Raw genomic sequence first — 22484 nt, 5'->3', positions numbered from 1 at the left:
ACAATAAAAGCCTGTGCCTTCCTGGCATTACTTTCTTCATCTCCACTCACTTGTTTGACAATTACAGTTCATTGTGTACATTCTTTAGTCAATACTAATCACCCCACAGTGAGCTATAATATGTACTAAGAACAGCCCCACTGGGGAAAAAAAATCCTAATATTTGCATCCTTACTAATGAGGCATATCAAAAGGTAGGTAATTTCCAGAGTTTACCACTCCATTGTTTTCTATATTTCATTTCAAAATTGAGCTGCCTAGTAAGGAAAATGAGTTAAGAGACTTCAATAATATATAGATAGAAAATCAGTTTTAAAAGGGAGCATTAATGGATTATAATTTGGGGGTAATTTATTACTACTGTTGTAACTATAGTCCTTTTGGTTCTCTATTGCATCCATTAATAATTTTTATAAATATTAATACCAACACAGGGACTGCTGCTGCTGCTGCTGCTGCTAAGTCGCTTCAGTTGTGTCTGACTCTGTATGACCCCAAAGGTGGCAGCCCACCAGGCTCCCCTGTCCCTGGGATTCTCCAGGCAAGAACACTGCAGTGGGTTGCCATTTCCTTCTCCAATGCATGAAAGTGAAAAGTGAAAGTGAAGTCGCTCAGTGGTGGTCAGACCCTCAGGGACCTCATGGACTGCAGCCTATGAGGCTGCTGCGCCCATGGGATTTTCCAGGCAAGAGTACTGAAGTGGGTTGCCATTGCCTTCTCCGGAGAATTAGGTAGGGTCGGGTATACAGACATTCAAAATTCTCCATTGATTAGTGCATCAGGCACTCAAGGACCACCCTCACTGAAGTCTTTCTCTATTGCTCAACCTACAGGTACCAGCATGGAGAAAGAGACAGCTCTACTCCACAGGCAGTGGAACCCTACCTTTACGCCTCATGGCTTTCCTTAAGAAGCATTCCATGCAGCAGATTTCCTCCATCTCATCCCATCTGGTTGACTCCCCACGGTCAATAGGAGTCCTCACCCTGGGATCGTTCTACAATCCCCATGGCTCCAGCTCCCAGTTTCCGTGGACACCAGTGGACTTACAACCCTGTCCGAGGTATGAAAGGCTGCAGCATGGCTTGTCTATGTGGTTCTCACTCTGTTCAGACTGTGACAGATTAGTGAGTTCACTCCCCAACTGCTTCAAATGCCTCCCCTGTCCCAGTGGACGGCCATGGGTGCGGGGATCTCTCCCCTGCACTTCAGCTCCCTCTCCCCCAGGTGCGGGCTGGTCCCACTTGCTCTCGTCCTTCTTTCCCCTTCCTCCTTGTCCCTTCTTTCCTTTGTCCTACCAAGTTCTGCATGGATCCGGATGTTCCTTCTCAGTAGTCAGCGAGTCCTGCCAGGATTCACCTGGTCTTCTGTGAGAACTGCTGCGTCTTTAGACGTTCTTGATGCATCAGTGGAGAGAGGTATACCCCACTTCCACCTACCCCTCTGTCATCTTGTCCACCCCCATTTGTGCATGGATTAGAAACGAGTTTCCTTTTCTATTAAGTAACATTGCCATCACCACACACATTTAACTTTTGCTTTTTGAGGAGAACACAGGTAATTCCCACTCTCTTCAGTTCAGTCTGTCATTCAGTCGTGTCCCACTCTGTGTGACCCCAGGGACTGCAGCACGCCAGGCTTCCCTGTATATCCCGACACCCAGAGCTTGTTCAATCTCATGATTAGACCCGAAGCTCAAACTTAGATCTTCATCTTAATAATTTTTTATACATAAAAATATGTAACCTTTAAAAATCTTTCCCAATTTTCCTACCCTCCAGTCTTTGGCAATCATTTTTCTACTCTGAGTTCCTTTTTTTCTGTTTTGGAAATTCCTTATAGTTGAGATCCTATGGTATTTGTCCTTCTCTGACTTAGTTTACTTAGTGTAATGCCCTCCAGTTTCATCCTTGTTGCCACAAATGGAAGGATTTCTAATTCTAATGGCTAAATAATATTTACCTATATATATCACATCACCATTCACCTGTTGAAAGATTGTTTCTATAACAAGGCTACTGTGAATAATGCTGCAATGAACATGGGAATACAGATCTCTCTTTGAGACAATGACTTCATTTCCTTTGACTATATATCCAGAAGTGGGATAATGGATCACATAAACGTTCTCTTTTAAATTTCTCGAATAACTTCCACACTATGATTCCAATGGAGGTACACTGGTATACATCCCTACCAACAGTGCATAAAGCACTCCTTTTTCTCCTCATCCTCAATAACATTTGTCCTTTCTTATATTTTTGGTACTAGCCATTCAAACAGGTAAGAGGTGATATCTCTTGTGTTTTTGATCTGCATTTCCTTTGATTATTAGTGATGCTGAGCATCCTGTCATATACCTTGTGATCATCTATATGTCTTATTCATGGGAAAAATGTCTATTCTTTAAAGATGTAGCATACATTATGTTTACTATATTCCAATATATGAAACTCAGTTGTCTACCTATGTATCAACAGCAAATTATCAGATAGTGGAATAAAGAAACAATTCCATTTACTATTGCATCACAAAAAGATAAAACACTTAGAAATAAACTTAAGCATGGTGTTGAAAGGTTTTATGCAAAACCATTAAGACATTGATAAGAGAAATTTTTAAAGAGTTAAAGATATGTAAAGTTAGGTCACCTATTCAATGTGTTTCTTGAGGTAGGATTTGTATTACTATAAACTTCCCTCTTAGAACTGCTTTGGTCCATCCTCTAGGTTTTTGATCATCATGTTATCATTGTTCTTTGTTTCTAGGAATGTTTTGATTTCCCTTATTTCTTCAGTAAACTGTTCACTATTTAGAAATGTGTTGTTTAATCACCATGGGTTTGTGTTCCTTAAGGTTTTTTTTCCTATAATCGATATCTAGTATAATATCTAGATTATACTATCGATTATATCTAGTATAATCGATATCTAGTACTCTTGCCTGGAAAATCCCCTGGATGTAGGAGCCTGGTAGGCTGCAGTCCATGGGGTTGCCAAGAGTCGGACACGACTGAGGGACTTCACTTTCACTTTCACTTTCATGCATTGGAGAAGGAAATGGCAACCCACTCCAGTGTTCTTGCCTGGAGAATCCCAGGGACGGGGAGCCTGGTGGGCTGCTGCCTATGGGCTCGCACAGAGTCGGACACGACTGAAGTGACTTAACAACAGTAGTAGTAGCAGTATCATAGTGTTGCGGTCAGAGAAAATTCTTGATATAATTTCAATTTCCTTAAATTTACTGAGGTTTGATTTGTGACCCAAGATGAGGAGAATGTTCCATATGCACTTGAAAAGAAAGTATACTCTTCTGCATTTGGATGGAGTGTGCTGAAGATATCAATTAGGTCTGTTTGCTCTAATATTTCCTTCTAGGTTTATTTTTCCTTATATTTTCTGTTCTGATGATCTGTCCACTGGTGTAGGTGCGGGGTTAACATGCCTACTATTATTGTGTTATGGTCAATTTCTCCTTTTGTGTCAGTTAGTGCTTACCTTATATATTGAGGTGCTCTTATGTAGGGTACATAGTTAAAATTGCTGTCTTTTTCTTGGACTGATCCCTTGATCATTTGGTAGTGTTCTTCTTTATCTCTTATAATAGTTTTTATTTTAAGGTCTATTTTTTCTGATACGAAAATTGACAATCTGGCTTTCTTTTGATTTCCATTTGCATGGAATATCTTTTTCCATCCACTCACTTTCAGTCTGTATGTGTCTCTAGGACTGAAGTGGGTCTCTTGTAGACAGCATATATATGGGTCTTGTTTTTGTATCCATTCAGCCAGTCTGTGTCTTTTGGTAAGAATGGAAGAAGATAATAGCAAATAAAGCAACTGATAAAGGATTGCTTTCCAAACTACAAGCAGCTCAAACAACTCAGTCATCAAAAGCAAAGGCAAGAACTGCAAAAATAAACTAGTGAGATCACATCAAACTCAAAACCTTCTGCATAGTAAAAGAAGCCATCATTAAAATGAAATGACAACCTATGGAACGAAAAAAAAATTTGTAAATCACCTATTTGGTAAGGGCTTAGTATCCAAGTATATATAAGAGACTCATGCAACTCATTATTGAAAGAAATCAAACAATCCAAATTATTAAATGAGCAAAGGAAGAGTAAGTGTTTTGAAAAATCTGAAGAGTAGACTGTAGATGATAGACCCTGTAAGTTTTTCCTTCCAGAACAAAAGCCTGTGTCTTCCTGGCATTGTTTTCTTTATCACCAATCACCTGTTTGGTGACTGCAGTTCTCAGTATACATCCTTCATTCAATAGCTGTCACCCAACACTTAGCTATATGTGCTCAGAATAGCCTTATTAACTATAACAAACTAATAATTACATACTTAACCTTGAGGCATCTAAAATCCAATGTGATTTTCATAATTTTCCAGTCCATTGTTTTCTACATTCTATTTCAAAATTGAAACACCTAGTATGGAAAAATGAGTAAGGGACCTCAACAATACATGCATAGAAAGTAATTTAAAACTGGGAGCATTACTGGATTTTATTTTGGGGGAATGTATTATTACTAATGCTATTGCAATTTTATTCCCTTTAATTCTCTGCTATACTAGTAGATATTGATTTAAAATAGTAATAACAACATAGAGCGCATAGTACTCAAGTTATAGTAGATTGAGAAAGACAAAGCTTGTGGGGCAGGCAGTGAAATCACAGAAAATTAGTAATCGTATCAAAACAAGGGGCAGTGTTGCCTAGAAAGAAAGCAGAGTTCTGTAATTATTTGGAGACAACATGAACAAGCCAGATGTGAGCCAACCAGCTTAAACTGTGTACCAAAAACCGCACCAGAAGGAAAATGAAGTTCATAAAAATATGCTGATGCTAAATGCCAAAATCCAGACAATAAGAGAATAGGGTAGGGTTTATGTAGATGCTGAAAACTACTCAGAGAGGTAGACATGGAAGGAAATACACTAATGAGCATCATGAAGATCAAAGCACAAAAGGGTCTGAAAAATAAATCGTAAAGGGACTTGGTAGTCTGTTCAAAAGAATAAGAGAATCAAATTAGAAAACCAAAATATAAAAACGTGTGCACGTGATAGACCCAGAGAATGCTCAGCAGAGAAAATTTCAGCCTTAGTGACCAGCGAACGGAAGCCTCCAGCATCAGGAACAAAAACCCTGGGCAGGACTCACGACTGTGCGCTTCTGGGAACAGCCTCAGTTTCAAAGTTTGGGCACCATACCACCTAAAAGCGAACGCAGCAAGGATTATAGCTTGCTATTGCACTGAATCACAGACAGTAGTGTTGGTTAGTTTACTTTTCTCATTCAACTATAAAGTTAATGAATCACTAACCGATGATAATTGACACCATCATTTTCTAGTCAGACCCTCTTTAGTCATACAATGGATATGTGAACCTGTTATATGATCCCCAATAACAGTTTTAATAATTGAATTTCTTGATGTTTAATTGAAGGGAAATTGCTTTACAATACTGTACTGCTTTCGGCCAAACATCAGCATGAATCAGCCATAGGTATACCTATGTCCCCCCGCTCTTGAACCTCATTCCCACCTTCCTTCCTGTCCCACCCCTTGAAGCTGTTACAGAAAAATATGGAAGGCTTCAGAAATGTGTGTGTCATCCTTGGGCAGGGGCCGTGCTAATCTCCAATTTATTAATATATGTGCTACCAAAGCAAACGCACGAATAACAATTTAACAGAAAAACAAACCACATAGTCACCTACAAGTAAATAACCAATTACATTAGGAATTAGGGTATTCTGCTATATTTACCATCTCTTATAAAATCGAATTTTATAAGGTCCAAAGTTCCATGAAGGAATTAAGCATATATTTAGGCATAACACATGTATACATGCACAGAAATATATGCACACAAATTCGTCTATGTTATACAAGCTATTATTCTCCTTGGCTGTCACAATAAGCTCTTTAGTTGATAAAAGATATAGTTTCAAATTTTTCCAACTTATATGTCTTCCTTTTGAGAACTACTTTTATTTTTATCACCTAATTTTAAATAACCATTTTATTCTTAGGTACCATGCCCCTTTAAACTAGGAGCACAAAAACCTAGTAAATGTTGATATCTTATCATTAATTATATCACCATTTTTCTGGTAAATTGGAAAAAGAATCATGTTAAGATCTCATTCAGGAGGATATAATCCCTGTTTTACCAGTTCTCTTGTCCAAACTCAGTTCTTGCTCACTTCATTCTTAAATTATGCTTACTTTGATGGATGAACAGGAAAAGTAATATTAAAATCACGCTTGCAAGAGTCTGTGATTTTATGCTTCTGTTGGTCAAAGGTAGGGGCCATGAATAATATCTGAAATTTTACAACACATCATTGAAACATGAAGGTCTAGTTCTACCATCAAAGAGGAGATGTTTGGAGATGGTTCAAAAACTAAGCACCATGGGTTGTCAGGATGTACTCCCGACCAGACAGATAAATTTTGTCCCTAAAAAGTCAAAGTCAGGAAAGGGCAGGCCTTTTTCCCAGAGCCAATGATGTTGTCTTGGGTGCTGAGCAGGTAATATTCTTGTATTATCATTTGGAGATTTATTTGCTATTTTCTCGAAGAAACAAACGTAATGAGAGGATTAAAGATGCATAAAATTTCAGATATACACATGCTCCCCATCCTGAACCCTCCTCCCTCCCCCCTCCCCATACCATCCCCCTGGGCCTTCCCAACGCACCAGCCCCAAGCATCCAGCATCGTGCACTGAACCTGGACTGGCATCTCGTTTCATACATGACATTTCACATGAAATTCACATTTCATATCTGAAATTAAAAAAAAGAAAAAAAGAAAAAAAGAAAAAAAAATAAAGGTGAGTAATATTCATAAAAAAAAAAAAAAAAGATGCATAAAAGTAGAAGAGCTGTCAAGGTACCTAGAAGAAAGGCTAGCCAGGAGAACCAGGCCCCCACACTGATAATTGTCAAAGACTTTAACAGTGGGTGTTTTATAGACAGAGCAGAACAAATGGATAAAACCAATGTTCTAGGGTCACTGCTGTTTTGCAGTCAAAGACAAAATATTTTTCTCATTAAGCAGAGTCATCACAGATCCTGCTGTGGCTCCTGGTTACACACATGCAGACCGAGAGCCACAGGCATGTGTGATGTGACATCAGGAAGTGAACAGATGTACTGGTGCCCAGTGACCTGCATCTGCTAATAATGGGACCTGGGGAAAATTACTTGCCCTCTCCAAGTCATTGCATCTTCATTAACATAAATTGATGATCATGGTGAGATTAAAAGCTATCCCACAGGGTTACTGTGAAACACAAATTTTAAGATGTTCTAAAGCTTTTGGGAAAGTATCAAAGACATGCATGGGGTTACTAAGGTGAGTGAGCAGATCCAAGGTACAGTATCCTTTTTCTCTTGGTATTCTCTTTGTACTCAACAGTAGCGATCAGTCAGTCATGTGTTTACTCTTACCCCAGCGTGATGGTAAACCACACAGATCAACTGGACTTTTCTTGTCATTTCAGTGTCTAAAATGCAAGCGTTAGTCAATGCAGAGTGAAAAAATTACAAACTCCTTGAGGGCCTCCCTGCCAGAGTCTGCAGAGTCCGAACATTAAACTGTGTTAAAAGAATGGCCTAAACACTCTGGCTCAGAATTAAGTTCCAAATGTTTGCAGAGCACAGAAGTACTTCTGAGAGCAATACAAAAATTCAGGGAGTAACCTACTTCTCCCACTATCTATCCGTGCAAATACCATCATCCATGTAAATTTACACAGAAGGCACTCCTTCTTCCCTACCCCAGGTACTACAGCACCAACTCCTGCTCAGAGCAACTGGGAAAGAGAAGGCTTCCCTCCACAGGATGGATTTGATAACCTCAGGTGACTAGATCATCTCAGAATGGTTCATGTTTTTATTTAAATAGGGTCCTGCCTGCTGCTGCTGCTGGTCATGTCAAATCTGCTCCTGTGCCAAGGCAACTCATGCCCGTCCTGCTGTCCTGACGTGTCTGACATCCCCCTGGATTTACTTAGAGAACTGTTTCTCAATGCCACCTTGCTGTCCCAAAGCATCCTTAAGCATTCCAGAATAATGTTGAATGAGTTTGTAAGTACTGTGGTGTTGGTGGTTTAGTTGCTAGTCCTGTCTAACTCTTGTGACCCCATGGACTCTAACCTGCCAGGATTCCAGATGGAACCTTCGCGTAAGTGACTGGGCTATACTGTCCTTTCAACAAGAAGGCTGCATCAGCCAAACTTCAAATAACACAGTGTCTAGGTCAAAGAAGCCATCAGCTCATAAGATGTGGAATACGAATAAAGGATCCTTTTTGTGAAATCTCAAAGATTCCTAGAAGTGCAATAACTTTTTCAATTTCCTTTCATTCATTTTGTTTTGTAAATTTCCAAAATAAATGATTTTGTATTTGTCAGCCAGGAATGCCATAAAAGAATACAATACACTCAGTGGAATAAACAACAGAAATTTATTTCCTCACAGTTCTTGGGTCTAGAAGTTCCAGATCAGGGTGCTAGCAAGGTGAGGTTCTGATAAGAACTCTTTCCTCCCAGGCTGGATTCTTGGTGCCTCCTCAGACAGGGTGGTGGGTGGGGAAGAGAGATAGAGGAAAAGACAAAGAGACACAGAGGTAATTCTCTGGTGTTTCACTTCATGAAGACACTAAACCTATTGGATCAGTGTTCCACCCTAAGAGCTCATTTAACCTTAATGGGCGTCTCTGGTTGCTCAGATGGTAAAGAATCTGCTCTCAATGTGAGAAAGAGACCTGGGTTCTATCCCTGGGTCTGGAAGATTCCCTGGAGAAGGGAACGGCAAGCCACTCCAGTATTCTTGCCTGAGCAATCCCATGGACAGAGGAGTCTGGTGGGCTACAGTCTATGGGATCCCAAAAAGTCGGAACCCTTTTCAAAACACAGTACTTTGGCAGTTAGGACTCAAACACATGAATTTGAAGAATACACATTTAGTCCATAATACTACCTGACATAAAGCACTTTTAGGTGGGACTGGGGAAAAGGAAGCATGTTGATTTTCTGGTGCTTCAGTGTCTCTCTGGGCTTTTTTCTCCAGGCTCAGAGTAAATAGCCGACGAATGAAAACTGCTCTGCAGTGAACTTGGTGGATGGAACATATTAAACAAAGCTGAATGTTGGTCACAAAAACAAATACTGGTAGTTTTTTTAATGCTACAAATTATTGTTTTAAGATTTGCAGCGTATAGGTTTTGAACTACAATAGAAGGGGAGTTTACAATTGGAAACAATTATTCTCTTTTTGAGGAAGGTCTTTGAAAGTTGTATGTTAATTCTTTTAGGTCAATCAAGGAGCACACATTAGAGCAGACAGCTAATAAAAGGCTGTGCTAAAGGTTTCTATTAAATTCACGTAGTTCTTTTTACACACTAGTTTTTGCTTCATCCTCCATTTTTGACTGTCCATTTTTCCCCCAACTCTTCCAAGTAATCTCTTGAAATGTTCATAAGCTTCGCTAAAGATTAGTTTTTCTCTATCAATGTGTTATCTAGATTTCTCTACTCTTATTATTCTGTCCATGCTTACTATTTCCTATAGCTTTATGCCACGTTTTTCTGCCGTACCATTTTGTCCCCATAAACAACACTGTATTCTGTACCTGGGATGAACACTAAACTTCTTGGTGTGCGGATCAGAGATAAGTCAGAATCATAACTTATTACTCCTTGCAAGGGAATATATTGGCTCTAACCCACAGTAAACAAGAGATTAAATGGTTAAAAAGAGGTGCATGCATGCATTCTAAGTCACTTCAGTTGTGTCCACCTCTTTGCAACCCTACTGACTGTAGCCCAACAGGCTCCTCAGTCCAATGGGTTTGCCAGGCAAGAATACAGGAGTAGGCTGCTGTACACTCTTGCAAGGGATGCTCCTCACCTAGCAATCAAACCTGAGTCTTCTTATATCTCCTGCACTGGCAGGAATGTTGTTTACTACTACCTTCACCTGGGAAGCATCAAGTATTGGCACAAAAGTGCTATATTTGGTTCAAATACTAAAAAATAAAAAATAATAATAATAAAATAGAGAAGGGAAAAGGTTGAACTTAGAAAATTTACATGTAAAATCATTTTATAGAGACAACGTATAGAAAAAGTAGGAAAAGAATGACTCAAATTTTGTGATGCCCCCCGTTAAGAAAATTACAGGACTGTCAAACATGTTAATGTTTTGGTAGTGGGTTCATCTATTTAATACCCCAAAACCCTAACTAATTGCCTGATCACTTTCAGGATGAAAAGTATGCCCAGGGCAAACTGTACTATCTCACTGCCACCAAGAGCTGCCATACCAATTCCCTCCATACTACCGAAGACATGGACAAAGCTGAAAAGATAGACGTGAGTCTTTCACCTGGGTTTTTCACAAGATCATATGAGACAGTTGTAGGTTACCAGGCTTCAGATTATAAGAGGTAATGGTAACTGTACATGCAGAAAAAGGTGGAGGAACCATAAGCAATTGAAGGAAATTATATTATGCAGTTGATGAAGCATGAGCAAAATCAAGGGATGAGTAAAGATCTGTAGTAGCAAGATAAATAACAGATCCATAAATTGTCCATGCAGACAACTTTAGTTCAACCAATGGATTAGACACAGGATTGCAGCTATTGTACTGTACAAAAACAGGAAATGAATGGGAACTTCCATGAGTAAAATATAAGATTGCAAAATTCATGAATATGTAAGAAACACACTCCAGTTTTGAGTGCTCCCTGTTACTAGTGAGTGCTACTTGGGAATGCTATACTGCACCACCCGAGCCCTTGCATCTGCCTTTCAAGGCTCTCCTGATACTGCTTCTACTTCTCTGACACCTCCTTCATTCGTCATTCTCAATGAATCCTCCATCACCTTTTATTCTTAATTTGTAAGTCTCCCCTACAATGGCCTATAACATATTGCCTTGCTTTTCATGGCCACAATTGCATCTGTTCTGAGCACAGCACAGTTTACATATCAAGCCTCAATCATATGGCAGCTCCAAATTTTTACCCTTATGATCCCTCCTTTCTGATTTCCTGCATTATCCTTCGTCCTAACACTATTTAAAATATTTTCACATGCATCCCCCCTTAAAATACTAACTTCTCTCTCTACAACTTTCTTAATGATACCAGCATTCTTTTCCTCTGTTAAGCTTATTAATAAAGAAGATGATCAAGTAAAGGAAAAAGTCAAAGAGAAAAAAGAGGAGGGATTTTTCAATAATCTTAAATTTAAAGTTTATTGAGAGTTCACTACATGGCCTTACATTTTACTCAGCACCTTAGGTGCATAACTATATTTAATCCTATTCAGTTCTCTGTTCTTTACCAGTAAAACAGTTCATGGCTGTAAAGAAATCAAGCATATTAACTAGAAATTTTCAGCCCCCAGGATTTTCATGCTGAATTCTGGTAATAGTAGTGAAGTAGGGGGAAAAACCCTCCATTGTGAATCCCACTGATGCTGTTACTAAAGACAACGCTATGCCATTTTCTGCCCGGACACATGTCAACAAAACAGACTGTTCTGATATCAGCAGGGGGCTGGTGTTGGGATCAGCTGAGGAGAGAAGCCTGTTTAGGAATGTCATGTCTTCTTCCTTGTCTCTTTGTTGTAATATCATAAAACAATTACCAATAAAAAATCAATATGGAGGACCCACCTGATTCATTAATACAAATGAATCACTGGGTGTCAATGATGTGGGCACAGGTGGAATCCCTCTTTCCTGGGTCAGGCACTGCAGCACATACTGACTTGCATAAATACTTAGATTTCTCTCGAGAAAATACACAACATAAAAGAACTCACCGAGTGGTGGTAGAATTTCAGGGGACAAAAGAAAATTCTTCATGGTATAAATTAGAATGCATCAGAAGAATTAGTTCCTAGCATAGCCTAGATTTTTAATAATTCAGCAAAGTGTGAACTAATAGCTTACATTTTATACTTTTCTAACTTTCACTACCCTCTAAAATCTCTGCATACACATAGGAATAACCAAAAGTTTTTTAGGTCAGCTGCTCTAAGCAAAGATCACATGTTACCAAAACCACTTAATTATGATTATTTTAATGAGAATGTTTCTTCTGGTTGCTTAGAATGAAGACCTTAGTAAGTGGATACTCATGTTACTGTACTCCTGGCATAGACCTCTGAATCATCTAGTCACTGACATGCGGGGTATGATCGAAGTCTCAGACACTATCCTATCAAATGCCAAAGAGAACGTGAAAAAAGTAGAAGAACTTCAAGCATTCATAGAGAGGCAATTCTGCCAGGTGAGCATCCTGCAGAGGGCTTTCTTGCTTTGTTCATGAATGAAAGAGGTCACCTCTGTAATGCATAAGGTGTTTTAAAATATCTCATTTTGCAAGAAAAAGTTCATGACTAGTATATTCTAGACTGCTACTACATAAAGCAGGAGCCTAGTCATTCATAGTGATAGATTCTACTGTAAAGGAATCAGAATTTCACTGCAATTTTTGACATGTGCAGTCTTCCCTGCATTGCACACAATTCCATCAAAAGCTTGCCTCTTCCTGGGCACTGGTGGTTGAAATATTTTCAAGAGTATGAGAACTAGAGAACAGAATTTCCAAGATCAGAATTTTCTTCAAAGTAATCCAGGAGATATGCTATTGAAGTTCCACTTGTCTTCTTTCTCTGTTCTCATCAAATCAAAGGATGAGAGTAAGAAGGAAGAAAAGAGAAAGGTAAAACTAAACTCGAGTTATGTTTCTACTTTTTAGATTCATAGTAGTTTTCTCATAGGCTGGCTCCAAAATCCATATCTAGATAGTTTTATATTCATATGTCTTCCCCAGATCTTAATTTGATAATTAGAAGGAACAAAACGAATCCTCATAAAGCACATAAGAACTCATTATCTTTTGGGTATTCAGATTATTATTCCAGTAATGCGGAAGATGTTGGAGAATAATATTTACTGGTCGGGACTCCCATCCCTGTTGTCCAGCGATGAAGATGTGCGTCATTCTGCATTTTATAGCCTGTTCCACTGCCTGCACAGGGACACACTTGAAATTGACATTTACACCAAGATCCTGGCACGCCGAATGATCAACACCTAGTGCTAAATCCACATCCATGCAATCCAGGTCTGAGATTATCAGAATCATCTATCCCATAGCAAGCTTATTTGAAATTTACAGCGTTTTAATGCATGTTCTGTGAAATGGGTCTCCTCTTAAAAAAATAAACACAGACTCTGTAGAGATGTCAAACTCTATGAGGGCAATTTGTCAACATTTCTTATTTTCACTTAATAGAAAATCAAAAGAAAATCTACCCCTACAATTCAGAGAATGAAGCTCCTACTAAAATTAGGCACAAATAACAGAAGCTGGCATTACAAAGAAGATCATTAAGAGATTACGTAAGAATCACAGCCAGTTATGCTGGGTCATGTTATTAGAATCAAAGAATTAGACAATTGTTCATGGTTCTGGTCATGCTACCAAGAAGACTGAATTCTCAGGATTCTTTATGAAACCCAGCCACGAACTGTCAGCCAACTATCACAGTGTTACACCAGAAAATATAAGTGCTTTGTACCTTTGTATAAATACCATGAGCTTTACTGAACTGTCTAAAGATTGTTAGGATGCTGTATTAGTTCTTCTGGGTTGCCATAACAAAATATCAGAGGCTTAAAAACAATGGAAATGGATTTCCACAGCGTGGTCATGCAGGGTCCATTCTGGTCACTCACTTCTTAGGGTATCCTCACACAGGGGAGGGCTCAGGAGCTCTGTGTGTCTCTTATATATAAAAGCACTCATCTCATTGAAGAGACTCCATCCTTACAACTCCATCACCACACAAAGGCCCAACCTAGGATTACCATAACCATGAGAATCAGGATTTCATCATATGAAATTTCTGGGGGACACAAAGACTGAGACCATAGCAGATACAAAGGTGAACTGGCTCATCCTCCTGCAGTGGCTGTCATCACCCACACTCCACTGCATCCTCATTTCCAGCATCACCTTGCAGCCATTCCATACATTCTATCACTCTGGGTTTCACAAGTCCATGTCAGTCAAGGGTCAGCTCCATCTCATATTCAGCCTATTCAATGTTTCCCTCTCCCCTGCTGAGGCCCAGGGAACCTACCAGGAAATGCGGATGTGTCCATTTTGGCAAGGTTCCTTCTCTCTCCCTCTCTGGATCTTCTTCCTTGGGCCATATTCAAACAAGGTAGATGGTAATGAAATGGGAAGGTTCTGACATCACTGACTTACATGGTGCTGTTGAAGCCTTCTCTTGGTTCAGACAGACTGATCTGAAATCCCCCTGACTGACAAGTGTTTCCCTTGTGGGGTATCCTTGTGATTTTCCAGGACATTCAGAGTTGGGGATCCCCAAATTCATAGTTTCCTTTGTAATCAGGGGAAATGTTCTGGAACCACAGCTCCCCACCTGCAGTAGTCACCACAGCCTCACTGATTCCCTCATTCTGCAAGCACCATCTGGAGAAAATTAAGCAGCCCACAGTGAGCTGCCTACTAGCTGACCCACAGGAAACCCATGTATCATAAACACTCTGAACATGAATGGAAGAAATACTGGTATGCATCTGTCCACTACTGAGGCCTCTGGACGATTGTCCAACTGGTCACATAGACACAGAGTAGATCAGAAAGCTGGATTCAAAAACACATTTATCTGATAAGTGAGATACCATTCTCTCTTCCTTTTAGAGTAACTATCCTTGTCATTAATTATTTGGCCTTACAAACATGCCCTGCTGCTGCTGCATCTGCTAAGTCGCTTCAGTCGTTTCTGACTCTGTGTGACCCCATAGATGGCAGCCTACCAGGCTCCCCCGTCCCTGTGATTCTCCAGGCAAGAGTACTGGAGTGGGTTGCCATTTCCTTCTCCAAAAACAGGCCTTAGTAGGTCCCTAAATTATAAAATTCTCCAAATAGACTGAGTCTCTACTGAGACTGGAGCAATGTGACTGGATTAAGGATGCTCAGCTTGTTCAACAGCCTCCAAACAACCTGGGATGAAGGCCAATCTCTTTACTGGCTCTCCTAGGAAGCCAGTGATGTTGCTGGGCTGGTGTTGCAGCATCTTTCAGGCTTTAGCAGTAATTCCTGGTAAAGAAAATGGGAAATCAAAAGGTAGAAGGAAAAGGGGCATGAAAAAAAGAGAAGGAAGAGAAAGACAGAAGGAAGGAAAAGCAGCAAAGGGAAAGTGAGTCTAGTACTTGGGTAGTGAAGGATGAAATGCTGTTAGAACATTTTATTTTTAAGGACACAAATATATAAGTTTTTTTTTTAATATCCGAAGAGCAAATATCTCATATTCCCTTTTATTTCCATTTTCTCCTCTCTCCTCTTTTTTCTGAAATTGTCCTTTATATAATCAATCTGATTTCGGTCTTGACCATCTGGTGATGTCCATGTGTTGAGTCTTCTCTTGTGTTGTTGGAAAAGGTTGTTTGCTATGACCAGTGCATTTTCTTGGCAAAACTCTATTAATCTTTGCCCTGCTTCATTCTGTATTCCAAGGCCAAATTTGCCTGTTACTCCAGGTGTTTCTTGACTTCCTACTTTTGCATTCCAGTCACCTATAATGAAAAGGACATCTTTTTTGGGTGTTAGTTCTAAAACGTCTTGTAGGTCTTCATAGAACCATTCAACTTCAGCTTCTTCAGCATTACTAGTTGGAGCATAGACTTGGATTACTGTGATATTGAATGGTTTTCCTGTCGTTTTTGAGACTGCATCCAAGTATTGCCTTTCGGACTCTTTTGTTGACCATGATGGCTACCCATTTCTTCTGAGGGATTCCTGCCCGCAGCAGTAGATATAATGATCATCTGAGTTAAATTCACCCATTCCAGTCCATTTTAGTTTGCTGATTCCTAGAATGTCAACCTTCACTCTTGCTATCTCCTGTTTGACCACTTCCAATTTGCCTTGATTCATTGACCTGACATTCCAGGTTCCTATGTAATATTGCTCTTTACAGCATCGGATCTTGCTTCTATCACCAGTCACATCCACAACTGGGTATTGTTTTTGCTTTGGCTCCATCCCTTCATTCTTTCTGGAGTTATTTCTCCACTGATCTCCAGTAGCATATTGGGCCCCTACTGACCTGGGGAGTTCCTCTTTCAGTATCCTATCATTTTGCCATTTCATACAGTTCATCGGGTTCTCAAGGCAAGAATACTGAAGTGGTTTGCCATTCCCTTCTCCAGTGGACCACATTCTGTCAAATCGCTCCACCATGACCTGTCTGTCTTGGGTTGCCCCACGGGCATGGCTTAGTTTCACTGAGTTAAACAAGGCTGTGGTCTTAGTGTGATTAGATTGACTAGTTTTTTGTGAGTATGGTTTCAGTGTGTCCGCCCTCTGATGCCTTCTTACAACACCTACTGTCTTACTTGGGTTTCTCTTAATTGGGCGTGGGGTATCTCTTTAAGCCTGCTCCAGCAAAGTGCAGCGGCTGCTCCTTACCTTGGATGATGGGTATCTCCTCACTGCTGCCCCTTCTGACCTTGAACATGGAATAGATCCTCTAGGCCCTCCTGCACCTGCGCACCCACTGCTCCTCACCGCAGCCACAAGAGAAGAATCTACACATGGACATCACTGGATGGTCAACACTGAAACCAGATTGATTATATTCTTTGCAGCCAAAGATGGAGAAGCTCTATACAGTCAGCAAAAACAATTCCAGGAGCAGACTGTGGCTCAGATCATGAACTCCTTATTGCCAAATTCAGACTGAAATTGAAGAAAGTAGGGAAAACCACTAGGTCATTCAGGTATGACCTAAATGAAACCCCTTATGATTATACAGTGGAAGTGAGAAATAGATTTAAGGGCCTAGATCTGATAGATAGAGGGCTTGATAAACTATGGACTGAGTTTGTGACATTGTGCAGGAGACAGGGATCAAGACCATCCCCATGGAAAAGAAATGCAAAAAAGCAAAATGGCTGTCTGGGGGGCCCTTACAAATAGCTGTGAAAAGAAGAGAAGTGAAAATCAAAGGAGAAAAGGAAACATATAAACATCTGAATGCAGAGTTCCAAAGAATAGCAAGAAGAGATAAGAAAGCCTTCCTCAGCAATCAATTCAAAGAAATCAAGGAAAACAACAGAATGGGAAAGACTAGAAGTCTTTTCAAGAAAATTAGAAATACCAAGGGAACATTTCATGCAAAGATGGGCTTGATAAAGGACAGAAATGGTATAGACCTAACAGAAGCAGAAGATATTAAGAAGAGGTGGCAAAAATACACAGAAGAACTGTATAAAAAAGATCTTCATGACCCAGATAATCATGATGGTGTGATCACTCACCTAGAGCCAGACATCCTGGAATGTAAAGTCAAGTGGGCCTTAGAAAGCATCACTATGAACAAAGCTAGTGGAGGTGATGGAATTCCAGTTGAGCTGTTTCAAATCCTGAAAGATGATGCTGTGAAAGTGCTGCAGTCAGTATGCCAGCAAATTTGGAAAACTCAGCAGTGGCCACAGGACTGGAAAAGGTCAGCCTTAATTCCAATCCCAAAGAAAGGCAATGCCAAAGAATGTTCAAACTACCACAGAATTGCACTCATTTCACATGCTGGTAAAGTAATGCTCAACATTCTCCAAGCCAGGCTTCAGCAATACGTGAACCGTGAACTTCCAGATGTTCAAGCTGGTTTTATAAAAGGCAGAGGAACCAGAGATCAAATTTCCAACATCCACTGGATCATGGAAAAAGCAAGAGAGTTCCAGAAAAACATCTATTTCTACTTTATTGACTATGCCAAAGCCTTTGACTGTGTGGATCACAATAAACTGTGGAAAATTCTGAAAGAGATGGGAATACCAGACCACCTCACCTGCTTCTTGAGAAATTTATATACAGGTCAGGAAGCAACAGTTAGAACTGGACGTGGAACAACAGACTGGTTCCAAATAGGAAAAGGACTATGGCAAGGCTGTATATTGTCATCCTGCTTATTAACTTACATGCAGAGTACATCATGAGAAATGCTGGGCTGGAAGAAGCACAAGCTGGCATCAAGATTGCCGGGAGAAATATCAATAACCTCAGATATGCAGATGACTCCACACTTATGGCAGAAAGTGAAGAGGAACTCAAAAGCCTCTTGATGGAGGTGAAAAAGAGAGTGAAAAAGTTGGCTTAAAACTCAACATTCAGAAAACGAAGATCATGGCATCCGGTCCCATCACTTCATGGGAAATAGATGGGGAAACAGTGGAAACAGTGTCAGACTTTATTTTTTGGGGCTCCAAAATCACTGCAGATGGTGATTGCAGCCATGAAATTAAAAGACACTTACTCCTTGGAAGGAAAGTTATGACCAACCTAAATAGCATATTGAAAAGCAGAGACATTACTTTGCCAACAAAGGTCCATCTAGTCAAGGCTATGGTTTTCCAGTGGTCATGTATGGATGTGAGAGTTGGACCGTGAAGAAGGCTGAGCATGGAAGCATTGATGCTTTTGAACTGTGGTGTTGGAGAAAACTCTTGAGAGCCCCTTGGACTGCAAGGGGACCCATCCAGTCCATTCTGAAGGAGATCAGCCCTGGGATTTCTTTGGACGGAATGATGCTAAAGCTGAAACTCCGGTACTTTGGCCACCTCATGCGAAGAATTGACTCATTGGAAAAGACTCTGAGGCTGTGAGGGATTTGGGGCAGGAGGAGAAGGGGACGACAGAGGATGAGATGGCTGGATGGCATCACTGACTCGATGGATGTGAGTCTGAGTGAACTCCGGGAGTTGGCGATGGACCGGGAGGCATGGCATGCTGCGATTCATGGGGTCGCAAAGAGTCGGACAGGACTGAGCGACTGAACTGAACTGAACTGAACTGTCCTTTATATTAGGAGTATTCTTTTGTTGTTACTAAAGGCCAAAGTTCTAGAGATGAACAATGCTTGGCAATCTTCAGGGCACAATCCAGCCAAATCATCTTCTTTTAGGCAAAGACACCTTTCAACCACATACAGGAACACTGTCCAGAAAAACCAACTTCTTCCCTCATATCCAGGGTTATTCTTGTCTGAGTCCTGCCCCTGACTCTACCTGGGATGACCCAAACCTTTCAGAACATGACAGAATACTCTGCCCCAAAGCAATCTATCAATCCCTCCTTTGGCTCCTTCATGCATGTAAAGTGTCAGCTTTCTTGTTTTTTCACTTTCTGCTTTCAAAAGTTGAAAGACCATCAAACACCCTGTAAGTACTTTGTAAGTCATTTACTGCCAAAAACATCTAATTCTATTTTGTTACTTGCTTAACTTTCTTTCCTTCAATGTCTAGATATTTCCAGCAGAGAACATGGTATTAATTAGAGGGAAAATTTCGCAATAAGGGGAACAATGTAATTGGAGGAAACATACACTCACCAATAGACCACACACATCTTCATGTATTTGTCTCTTATAAAATGTATTTCAAACATAAATTTAGGACTTTACATCAAGAACAGAGGTGGTGACATTAAGAGCACTCTCCTTGCTTGACTGTGACATATAAAGTGAATACTGTAGATTTCAGACAATATTGAACAGGGCCATAGATATATTATAGAGTCAGTCAGGAATAGCCAAAGCAGGGATATTTGGACAGGATTTGAGTCACTCCCTTGCTATCGAGAAAGTGTTGATTTTCCCCTCTTTTACAGATTTCCAATTAAGATTACATTTGAAGAAATGGCCCTGGTATATCAAGAATAGTAGCAGTGCTTACCAAATGGAAACCAACAAATGAAAAATCTTCGAAGTTCACTGACCTTTATAGATTAGTAAATCACATGTCATGGATACATGGATACTTAAACTGAGGCTTTAACAAATCTCTATTTTCCAGAAGCAGGCCCTCAAGTTGTGGAGAAAGACAGGTTGATATAAACACACAAACTGCTATATTACATGATAGATCGAAGAAGAATAAATGTGACATCAACACGGTGCTACAGTATATTAAAGTAAAGCTAGGAACCATCTAAGTGTGTCATAGGAGTGACGCTAATGGGATGGCTTTATGATGGAGTTTTGAAAAGTTGATGGGATATTGATGTGCAAAAATAAGAAAACAGTATATCTGTCAATTCATTTAGGATCATCTTAGGAAGTAACGATCTCCGACATCCTAGATCAAAGCAACTGAGATATTAATACACATAGCATTATAAGGTATCAGTGAATAATCAAGTCTGACAAAAACACAAGAAATGTTCATTTTTTACCATTCATGTTGTATCTCTCATGATTATGCTCCCGTGATATACTGCATATATTATTGTAGGGTTAGAATGGAGAAATACTTGTATGCATTTTTATGCATTAGATATTGCATTTTTTGCAATATCATATATTGCAAAATGGAGAGTTTGCCTTTATCCTACAATGCAGCAGGAAACCAAGAAAATTCAGTCCAAGAGAGCAGTATGTCCAGAATTAGAAAAGAGAAACTTTAATGTGGATTGAGGAGTTGTGGCTGGTAGAGAAAAGAAAGATGAGAAAGATGTGGGAATATTATGACACGAAAAATCAAAGAGGGCTTTGCCAAATGAAAAGACACAAAGCATGTGAGAGATACAGGAAATGAAATAGACCTTGACCACATGCAAGGAATGAGGCAGACAGAAGAGCCAAAAAAGGCATCCAGCAACATGGGGCTAGTTGAGTCAATAAATGACTGAAAAGTCAGAGAGAAGGGGGGAGATAAATTAAGGTTTTATCCAAAAGCACCTGAGCTCTATTTTCCTGTATTTCATCAACTTAGTACCAGAAATCACCAAAAAATGTTAAGGTTCTGCAGCAAATGATAGAAATAAATACTCTACGGAGCCTCTGCTAGACCCTATGGAATCCCAGAACCAAAGCAGGACTACCCAGTGATAACAAGCAGTAAGTCACTAATCACTTTCAACACTTAAATAAGACATACATTGTAAAGCATAGAGGATGAATGGAAATCAAATGGAAACAACCCATACATGTACAGAGTCAGTCTAAACAAAACCTAAAACCTAAACCAAATAGAGGTAATGGTCTCCTTAATCTTGTGTCCACTTTCTCCCAGAGTTTCTCATTCCTTTTGCCTGAATTCTCCCTAGTTTCCTAACGCTTCATTGCCTTACTCTCAGTAGACGGTCAGCTAATCACTAATCAAGTAAATAATTAAACAGTGTTCACTCCTGAGATATAGTTGTATTGATGGACTCTACAAACTGAAAAGCTTCCTAATCCCCTGAAAGTAAAACGCTGATACTGGAAGGACTCCTTCCCAGCCTCTTTCCAAAATGCCCAGTGGGCAGCAATTGTGAGTCTAGCTACTTAGACATCTTCTGCTGTAATTATAACCTGTTTGGATAGTCAAGACAGGAGACAGATGAAGCACTGAATGATGTTGAGAAAGAAATGCATGGACAAGTGGAAAAGATACCATAAGCCTTAAACACCGATCTATGCCTGCACACCATGCCATGTGTGATGGGAGCCAGGTGGGCCTAATGAGGGATGGATTTTTCAAGAAAGCTGTATATGAGTTGGCACTGAGACGTTTGATTCAACTCAACTGTTTCAACATGATTTTTTGATTCTAAACTAGAGCCACTTGTCCCATTTAACTGCACTAATTCAAAAAGGGAATATACTTATTGCCTATTTGAACACTGACAAGAGATCATAAAAGTTTTCATTACAAGGAGAAAATTGTAACTATTTCTAATGAGGGATGTTCACTAGACTTATTGTGGTGATCATTTTGCAATATATGTGAAATAATTATGTTGTACACCTGAAACCAAAATAACATTATAAGTCAATATGATCTATGTAAAATGATACCTGAACCTAAAATAGCATATTTGTCAATGTGACTTATGTATACTGATCATATAATCATTATGTTATATACATAACATATATCATACCTTCAATTAACTTCAGTCACTCAGTCATATACAACTCTTTGAGACCCCACGGACTGCAGCACATTAGGGTCCCATTTCCTTCACCGCCTCCTGGAGCTTGCTCAAACTCATGCCCATCGACTCAGTGATGCCATCCAACCATCTCATCCTCTGCCTTCTCATTCTCCTCCTGTCATCAATCTTTCCTAGCACCAGGGTCTTTTCCAATGAGTCAATTCTTTGCATCAGGTGGCCAAAGTATTGGAGCTTCAGCTTCTGTATCAGTCCTTTCAATGAATATTCAAGGCTGATTTCCTTTAGTATTGACTGGTTTGATCTCCTTGCAGTCCAGGGGGCTCTCAAGAGTCTTCTCCAACACTGCAGTTCAGAAGCATCAATTTCTCAGTTCTCAGTTTCCTTATGGTCCAGCTCTCACGTCCATACTGACTACTGGGAAAACCATACCTTTGACTAGATGGAATTTTATTTATATATAT

The 22484-nt window shown here is 39.8% G+C and overlaps 1 protein-coding gene and 1 pseudogene across 1 annotated transcript; one reads left to right on the top strand and one right to left on the bottom strand.

Annotated features, from left to right (window-relative positions):
* The first annotated feature begins 939 nt into the window (after nt 1–939).
* PRP6 (prolactin-related protein VI) lies at nt 940–13306 on the top strand. The gene is given in 5 exon segments (NM_205778.1): nt 940–1063; nt 7936–8117; nt 10298–10405; nt 12157–12336; nt 12961–13306. Coding segments are annotated over 5 exon segments (714 nt in total). The 5' UTR covers nt 940–1008; the 3' UTR covers nt 13150–13306.
* LOC112443892 (uncharacterized) lies at nt 5599–5690 on the bottom strand (annotated as a pseudogene).
* Nucleotides 13307–22484: the final 9178 nt, after the last annotated feature.

This window comes from Bos taurus, chromosome 23 (genome assembly GCF_002263795.3).
Source record: "Bos taurus isolate L1 Dominette 01449 registration number 42190680 breed Hereford chromosome 23, ARS-UCD2.0, whole genome shotgun sequence".
NCBI classification, from domain to species: domain Eukaryota; kingdom Metazoa; phylum Chordata; class Mammalia; order Artiodactyla; family Bovidae; genus Bos; species Bos taurus.
Note: the sequence above shows the minus strand (reverse complement) of the source record. Positions and strands in the feature narration are given on the sequence as shown.